Source organism: Salvia miltiorrhiza, chromosome 5, assembly GCF_028751815.1.
Source record: "Salvia miltiorrhiza cultivar Shanhuang (shh) chromosome 5, IMPLAD_Smil_shh, whole genome shotgun sequence".
In the NCBI taxonomy this organism is placed as follows: domain Eukaryota; kingdom Viridiplantae; phylum Streptophyta; class Magnoliopsida; order Lamiales; family Lamiaceae; genus Salvia; species Salvia miltiorrhiza.
Window position 1 is genome coordinate 27668058 of NC_080391.1, and position 9234 is coordinate 27677291.

At 39.8% G+C, this 9234-nt stretch overlaps 1 protein-coding gene across 1 annotated transcript; it reads right to left on the reverse strand.

Annotated features, from left to right (window-relative positions):
* Nucleotides 1-1480: 1480 nt before the first annotated feature.
* Nucleotides 1481-7708, reverse strand: LOC131026267 (uncharacterized). Its single transcript, XM_057956066.1, has 7 exons — nt 7611-7708; nt 7466-7523; nt 2858-3092; nt 2654-2783; nt 2249-2572; nt 2036-2143; nt 1481-1947 (listed from the first exon to the last, which is right to left on the reverse strand). The coding sequence occupies exons 3-7, from the start codon at nt 3085-3087 to the stop codon at nt 1606-1608; spliced, it is 1134 nt and encodes a 377-aa protein (XP_057812049.1). The 5' UTR covers nt 3088-3092; nt 7466-7523; nt 7611-7708; the 3' UTR covers nt 1481-1605.
* Nucleotides 7709-9234: the final 1526 nt, after the last annotated feature.

The window sequence follows — 9234 nt, forward strand, 5'->3', positions numbered from 1 at the left end:
GCTTTTTGACCTTTTTAAAGCTATTTGTTACTTGTTTTTGTAGTTTTACATTTTGTGACAAACTTCAATTTTTGTTGGTGACATGAACTAAGCTATCTGCAGTAATTTCAGGCATTTATGTAGTTGTTGAACTTACAAGTCTTAATCAAATATTCCAGATTTTCATTTCCAAACTTGTATATTCATTTGCAGCTAAAAATTGAATACAAGTGGAATGATTACATAAGCAACTTCGAGTTAAGCTACAACCACCCATCAAGTTAATCTACACACAAGAACTAACCAAGAAATGACACCAAAATAAAATAAGCTAGGACTCCTAAACAAGCACCCATTATGAAGTGCTTCATGTTGTCTTTCTCCTTCAACATCCAGATTTTCTTCAAGTCACACTACAAAAAAAAAAGTGATTACCGGCGGCTTTTCCCGTCGGTAAAAAAGGGACGGCCGCCGGCGATTCAATTACCGGCGGCATTACCGGCGGCAAGTTGCCGCCGGTATATATCTCGTCGGAGATGTGAATCCCGGCGGCGAAGCTCAGCCGCCGGAGATTGGCGGCGGCCCTACCGCCGGTGGAGTTTCTCGGGAAGCTCAGGTGATTTCCCGAATGTTTACCGGCGGTCATTGCCGCCGGTAATCAGCGGCGGCTATATGCAGCCGGTAATCAGCGGCGGTACCATTGCCGCCGGTGATCACCACCACTACACCGATGGTCGTCGATGTTTGGGGATTACCGGCGGCCCTTTGCCGCCGCCAATTACCGGCGGGATATTGCCGCCGGTAATTAATTAATTATTTAAATTATTTATTTATTTAAATTATTTATTTTATTTATTTTATTTATTTTATTTATTTTATTTTCGTATTTATACAATATTTCAAACCTTAGGCGAACTTCCCAGTGGGTCACCCATCTTAGTTGTGCTCTAAGTCAAGCACGCTTAACCTTGAAGTTCCTTTTGAATTGTCCCCAGTAGAGAACACTCGTATAATTGATATATCTATTGCCTATTAAATCATTTAAAGGCTATTTCAATATACAATATATATCATATATTCATAACATTTGAATATGAGGAGATTATATCCAAGTAATGTTAATTACGGACCAGTCTCGTGCCGCCCGTATTTTTATGACAAATAAATATTTATTTTTTAATTTATTTTTTAATTTTTTTTAATTTTTTTTAATTTTTTTTTAATTTTTTTTAAAATTTTTTTTAAATTATTTTTATCAATATAGTTTATTAATCATAAGTATTTTAATTTGATAGTTTTAATGTATTTTTGAATTCATTTGCATATATGTCTTTATTTTTATGTCGAAACAATATATCTATTTATTAATCAATATGTTATTAATTTTTTTTATCAATCTACGTTATAGAATATAAGTATTTTCATTTTGTAATTATAATATATTTTGAATTCATTTGCATACCTTGAATTCACTCACAATAAATAGAACGATTTGAAAACATAAAACAATTAAATTGTTCAACAAAACACAAATGTTAAACAAAGTTCAAGTGTAATTGTGTTTATTCAGAAACATAACATAAAAAAAAAGTTCAACATGATATAGATACATAGAAGTGATCATGCTCAAGGTAGCTGACCCGACCGCCTCAGTATCTCCTCTAACTGACTCATCCGCTGCTCAAGGGCCTCACGTGCTGCTTGTTCGGCCTCACGTGCTGCTTCCTGGGCCGCCCTATCCTCCTCAGCATTTTGGAGACGCTCCTCCAGTGTGGAGATCCGAGTCTCATACATCCGCTGAGACATATGGGAAGAGCATGTACTGTTGGTAGACCCCCTACTGAACTGGCTCACACCAGCACTTCCAGTGCCGTACAGTCGTGACCTACCGGGACGTACGAGCTCCAAGTAGACCTCATCGAGTCGGTCCTCTCGTCCTGTCTCAGCAGCAACACGATGAATCTCCGCCTAATTCATACATAACAATACACAATTATTATAAAATAAATACATTTTACTATGTATTACTAATATTTGTTCAAACTTAAACATTTACATCAAGGTTGGCATCCTTTTCTGACACAAAAGTTCCATCTGCGTACATGTGTAGGCGGAGGAAAGTGCTGTAGTTAGATGCAGTTGGGGGGACTTCACCATCCACGAGCTGTTCATGCATTTATATAAGAAAAATAAGGTAATATATATATATATATATATATATATATTTATTTATATTTATTAGATAAATACTTAATCGATAATTACTAACCAGACTCTGCTGCAGAATACGACTCGACTGAGACCCTCCAACGTGCCGACTGATCCCTGTACCAACTCCATCTGGCTCAGAGTATCGGTTCTCACGTGCGCGCCTAGAAACGGCCTTAACCTCATCTTGATCCCAGTATGCCTTGAGTCCCGTCCAAAAGGTGTCGGACATGCCCAGCGGTGTCTCCATCATCTCCCCTGCCTCGGTCTTCTGCTTGAGCAGTCTCTTATACTCGCTCATGTTGTCACTGTACCTTTTGCGGGCCTTTTCTAACCACATTTTTTTCACATCAGCCTCATCCTCAGGGTCCCAAGTAAACTCTTTCTGTTGAATATATTGGTGAAATTAATATAACATTTTAACAATATATAATGCTAAATTTATATATAGTAGAAATTCATTTACCTTGAATTCCTCAAAATACAACTCCTGCACCGTTGGCGGAGTTAACTTCCACGTGTACCCGCCTGGGTTCGGAATCCTCTTAAACGAGTTCGTGCAGCAGGTGGAGATCCCCGGGGGCTCGATCAACTTACTGTACCAATATATCAAAATAATTTAAAGAATTACTTGATATAGACAAATAATGATTTAAATAAAAATACTCACCCAACAGTATTCCTCTGAAAGAGGATCCTCCCGTCGCGCCTAACACACTCAGCCCTAATCTGCGCCACTGATTTGCCTTTGGGCCTTCTAGACCCAGATGCAGCAGCGCTCTGTGGAGGGGAACCAGACTCTGGAGTAGCGGAAATATACGGCCCAGAGCCTGAGGAGGACTGTGCCTCAGGCCTAGAAGACCGACTACCAAACCCCAACAATCCTCTACGATGAGACATGGTACCTATTTCAAATAGATTCAAATAAGTATAGACACAACCTGTATACAGTGATCAAAATAACACTCATGTCACAGAAATTGATTAAGATAAGTATAGACAGTCTGTAAATTGCAGGAAGTTTCTAATCACACATGAATAACAAGTATAAACAAATACATTGCCAAATAACCTCAACTACTGTCATCATCATTACTGGCATCGTCATCATTACTGGCGTCATCAGATGTCAACGATTGGTCGTCGTCTTCTGGGTCATCGTCATCTTCAATGTCAACGATTCCACCGAGGGGATGAACAAGAATTGGTGGGTCAATGTCCACAGTACTGTTGGTAGATGTAATAGTAACAACCTCTTCTTGAAACGGTTGATCTAATGTTGAGTTAGATGCGGCAGTGGAGACTTCAACCTTTGATCTTGCGTTGACTTTGCATGCTGACAACCAGTTTTTCTTTGCTTGGTTCGTACTGGGATAGGGACAGTAAAACACTTGAACCGCCTGACTCGCTAAAACAAATGGATCATACTTCTGATATTTTCTTGTCTGGTTCACTGATACCAACTTGAAGTATGTATCAATAGAAGTTCCCCGAGCAGACAAGTCAAACCATTCACATTTGAACAAGACTGTCTTCTTAATTGGATACCCCCCATACTCCAGCACACACACCTCTTGTAGACGCCCATAAAAGTCTTGCACATCTCTACCATAGACCGAGCCTTTTATGCACACGCCACTGTTCACAGTTGCGCGCTCTCCATCAAGATCAGTCGTGTGAAATCTATAGCCATTCACAAAATACCCGGAGTATGTCTCAATCTCAGTTAAAGGCCCGGCTGCAAGCGACTTGATATACGGGTTCAAATCATTGTTAGAAGGGCGAATCACCTGTTCCATACAATCTTTTAGGTTTGCAACCCCATTTTTAGTCAAGTAAATGTATATTGAACATAAATTTATCACATCTTACATAATGGCCAAACCACAACATAAAATCCTTGTCGAAAGCACTCTCTAACTCGGCTTCGGTTAGTGAAGGATTTACGTAGCGCATTTCGTCCTCGAAGATCCTAAGATATAACGAAAAAAGTTATAAGTTACGTGATCCGAGAATTGATATACATAAATTGAGGCAACAATACTCACTTGATATATGTGTTTGCAACCTCCGCACAATTGCTCAAAATATACATATGCGCAGCCATGTATTCTTTAGGATCCATGTATCTCTTTGTCATTCGCCCAATCGGACGTCCAACTGGTTTGAAGATTAAGAGTTGATTAGGATCATCACTGTCTTCAACAGACTCTTCAATATTGCGAGGCAAATTTCTCCACTTTGTAGTCACATGATCCTCAAAGTAATATGAAGAGAAGGTGGACATTTCCTCTAGTATATATGCATTGCTGATGGATGCTTCAACCTGGGCTTTGTTTCTGATATGATTTTTCAATGTCCTCAAATATCGTTCAAAAGGATACATCCACCGATACTGCACTGGACCAGCCAATCGTGCTTCATCTGCCAAATGAACTGGTAGGTGCTCCATTGAATCAAAGAAACTCGGGGGGAAGATACGCTCAAGTTTGCATAGAGTAACTGATATCTTCTCATTGAGTATTCCCATATCATGTATTGAGATATTGCGGGCTGTTAATTCTCTAAAGAAACAACTTAACTCTGTAATTGCCTCCCAAACATTCTTAGGAAGAAGTTCTTTAAAGGCTACAGGTAGTAGTAATTGCATGAACACGTGACAGTCGTGGCTTTTCATGTTATGCATCTTCAGAGCGTTCAAATCAACGCATCTGCTAATATTTGACATGTACCCATCGGGAAACTTAAGACTCTTGATCCATTGAAGTAAGATTTTCTTTTCATCCCTTTCAAGCGTATAACATGCTTTTGGATACAGTCGGGATCCATCCACTTTCTTCAATTCAGGCCGTCGACAGAAGATGTTCAATTCTTCTCTCGACTTTTCGGTATCTTTTGTCTTCCCCTTCACATTGAGGACGGTATTAAACACATTATCAAACACATTTTTTTCAATGTGCATGACATCCAGATTATGTCGAATCAAAAGGTCCTTCCAATAGGGAAGATCCCAAAATATGCTTTTCTTCTTCCACCCAACATGTTCATATTTTGCAAGTTGAGCGTTCTTGTTATCGAAGTCTTCGGTAACCTTCACGAAGCCCAACCCCTCAATTTGATTCAAGATTTCTATTCCGGATCTGTGTTCTGGTGGACCCACATTGCATGTCTTATTCTTCAAGAATGAAGTCTTATTTCTCCTAAACACATGGTCACGAGGTAAGAACTTCCGATGATTGTCAAACCACGATTGTTTACCACTCTTCGTTAGTGTAAATGCGTCTGTATTCTCCATACAGTGTGGACATGCCAATTTCCCAGCTGTACCCCACCCAGACAACATAGCGTACGCTGGAAAATCACTAATAGTCCATATTAGAGCTGCCCGCATCTGAAAATTTTGCTGCAACGATATGTCATAAGTGTTCACACCAACCTCCCACAAATATTTCAACTCATGTATCAGTGGCTGTAAGAAAACATCCAACTTCATCTTTGGGTTAGATGGCCCAGGCACGAGGACAGTGAGGAACATGAATTGTTCTTTCATGCACAACCACGGAGGCAAGTTATACGGTGTGACAATGACCGGCCAAGAAGAATATTGACGCCCTGATTGTGCAAATGGGGCAAAACCATCTGTAGAAAGGCCTAATCTCACATTTCTTATCTCCTCGGTGAATCCAGGATATACTGAATTCAAGTGTTTCCATGCCGGAGAGTCTGCTGGGTGGCGCATGATCCCATCTTCTATTGAAGTCGCATGCCATCGCATATTTTCGGCTGTTGCCGCAGATGCAAACAACCTTTGCAGTCGGGGCGTCAAAGGAAAATAGTGCATCTGTTTGGCGGCCACACGTTTCTTTCGGCGGCTTCCAGATGCACGCAAGTTCTCCTTATATCGTGATGCACCACAAAAATTACAACTCTCTAGCTCACTGTCGTCCCCCCAATACAACATGCAGTTATTAACGCAACAATCAATCTTCTCTACTGGCAAACCCAACCCGCGCAGATTTCTCTTCGTACTGTAAAAGCTGTCAGGGCAGTTGTTATCCTTCGGTAAAGCCTTTTGAACCATCTCAGATATCTGATTAAAACATCTCTCTGACATGTGATTTTCAACCTTTATGCTCATCATCTGTGTCATCCAGGATAACTGTGAGTAAGTATCACAGTCTGGGTATAGAGGACTATCGGCTGCGTTCAACATGTCATAAATTTGTTGAGCGTCAGGATTAGGCGGCTCCTCAAGATTTGGAGGATCTTGATAATTACTAGGTCCAGCATGATCATGCACCATCCTTTGGTAATTACTGTATGACCCATCATCCTCATCCATTATAGTATGTTCTGCTGGCATATACACTGGTGCTTCCCCTTGATAACACCAGTTCGTGTAATTGTGGACAAATCCACGCCTAGTAACATGTTCTCTGACTGTAGGTACAGATGCAAAGACTTTATTCTTACACTTCCTACACGGGCACCTAATGTTACCAATTCCATCTGTATACGCTGTTTGATTTATCGCAAACTCGAGGAAACTCTCAAGTCCCGTTTCAAATGCAGCACGATCATTGTATCTCGCGTACATCCACGATCGATTATCACTCATTCTTGCAAATTCTAATTGAGAATAAAAATAAATCAAATACAATAAATTACTTGAATCTAAGAAAATTTCGACAGCATAACCCCACTATCCTAACTACCAAGTGCTCGACTCTACCAGCAACTATAGTGACCATAGTGGTCCTAATTTACTAAACCTATACTAGGTCTACCCGGCCCCCCAATGTCGAAACAATAATAAAATAACATATAAAACAATAAAAAAAATAAAGTAATAAAAGCAAACACAATCATTTGTTGGGAGAAGATCCTTAAGAAATAATCAATTTCTATCCCAAAGGGAGAAGATCCTTAAGAAATTGATTAAATCTATCCCACAATATATAATAACATATCATTTCATCCAAAACAGAAAATCAATTTAAAATTAATCTAATTAACAAATTAATTTCAATTAATCATACTTTAAACATCCTATAAAGTAACTACAGTTAAATCAATTCATAATTAATCTAATTACCAAATTAATTTCAATTAATCATACTTTAAACATCCTATAAAGTATCTAATTACCAAATTAATTTCAATTTATCATACTTTAAACATCCTATAAAGTAATTAGAATTATGTTAATTTTAATCAAACAAATAAATAATAAATAAATAAACAAATAAATAAAAGTCTATTAAAAACGAAAGTGTACCGTAGGAGTTGACGGCGGAACCGTGCGGTGGCAGGAGCGGTGAGACGGCAGGATTGGCCTGCAATTAGGAGGAGAAAGATGAAGAGAGGATGAGAGGGTGAGAGAGAGAGAGAGACAGAGAGAGAGAAGGAAAGGAGGGGCTTACCTTGACGGAGGCGACGGCGGCGACCGGCGACGGCGACAGGCGGCGGCAGCAGGGCAGGGCAGCGGCAGGGCAGGGTGGGGGGGGGGCAGGGGGGCTGGAGGCGCGAGAGGGGGGAGGGATCTGTTCTGGAGGAGAGAGGGTTAGGGCACGATTTTGGGCTTTAAAATTAGCGGCGGCCCATTACCGCCGCTAAAGCCCGACCCGCACTATTTTTACCGGCGGCAAATTACCGCCGCTAATCACCGGCGGCAGCTGCCGCCGCTATCTGCTAAATATAATAAAAAAAAATTAAAAAATAAAATTCCCGGCGGCCTTAATATTTACCGGCCGCGTTGCCGCCGGTGATCACCGGCGGTGACGTTGCCGCCGGTATCATCGCCATATATTCAAAAAATACGGGTCGGCAGCACCGCCGTCGGAAAGCCGCCGGTGATCGCCGGCGGCGAGCCTGCCGCCGGTAAATCCTGCCGGTAAATCGGCGCTTTTTTGTAGTGTCAGTCTCGACGTGCTTTTGTAGTCGATAGCATTCACCAATCCAAAAATTGAGTTTTGAATCGCCTTCATTTTCAGCTCCATGACTTGAAGGAATCTCACGATCAATCCATTCAAAGAATGAACACTAAAACTGCAAAATAAGGTTCTAGATTCTGAAGCAAAATATCAAAATCTACATTACAACTTTAAACTGAAATCGCGGCATTTACTTATTTTTTGGGACATCGCAAGAACTCCCGTCCAGGGTTAAGCCATGTTCGCGATGTCTTCATCTCCACAAGACTTCCGCAGTTACAAAACCTCCATGAAGCGGGTGTGTAGATGGGGTGTCCATGGTAGAAGTGTCGGAGGACGAAGATTGGGCAGCCATGGTCGAAGCATCAAATCCCTAAATCCGTAAACCGAGATGATGTAGATGATGTCTAGCCTAAATTAATGAATTAATTGAGTAATTGATATAAAACGACGTCGTTTTCACTAATATGAAACGTCGTCGTATTACTTATCGTCTGGCGTGTTCATGTCATTGAATCGGTGAAGTCACAAATGCAATGTCAGCTAGTAAATTGGGGATTTCTCAAAAATGTGGAAAAATTGAATACAGGTTTAAATTGAGGGAATTGAAGGTAAAATTTGAAGTTCATGGAAAAGCTTGAAATCGGGCCAAAGTTCATGGATTTTGGCGTAATTAACCTTTTTTAGAACGATATATTTCGTGGAAAAAAAATAAAATGAGTCAAAGTTCGCGTATTTTTTGATAATTCTTAAAGTTCGTGGAAAAAAAACAAAATGAATCAAAGTTCGTATATTTATTGACTAACTTTCAAAGTTTGTGGGAAAAACTAAAATGGACCTAAAGTTCATGTATTTAGGCGCTAATAACCCTATTATATACGCTGAATAATTTTTGTTGGGTAGCATGGGAAAAAAAATTGACAGCTCATTTTTTATTCTTTTCACTGTAATTCATGATAATATTTTTATGAAAAAGAAGTGTGATTATATTTTTTCATCTTCCTCTCTAAAAAATACGAGACAAAAAGAAAATGGTTTGACAAATATTTTCTATATTTTCTCATGATAAATTTACAATAAAAAAATGCACCTAGACATCTAAACCAGAAGAAAT

Excerpts from the sequence above, each read along its gene's own strand:
- LOC131026267 (XM_057956066.1), bottom strand. The coding sequence starts at position 3,087 with ATGTCTCATCGTAGAGGATTGTTGGGGTTTGGTAGTCGGTCTTCTAGG. Across the intron at positions 2,784-2,857 it reads TTTCAGAGGAATACTGTTGG|TAAGTTGATCGAGCCCCCGG; the intron begins GTGAGTATTTTT and ends ATATTGGTACAG. Across the intron at positions 2,573-2,653 it reads TGTATTTTGAGGAATTCAAG|AAAGAGTTTACTTGGGACCC; the intron begins GTAAATGAATTT and ends TATATTCAACAG.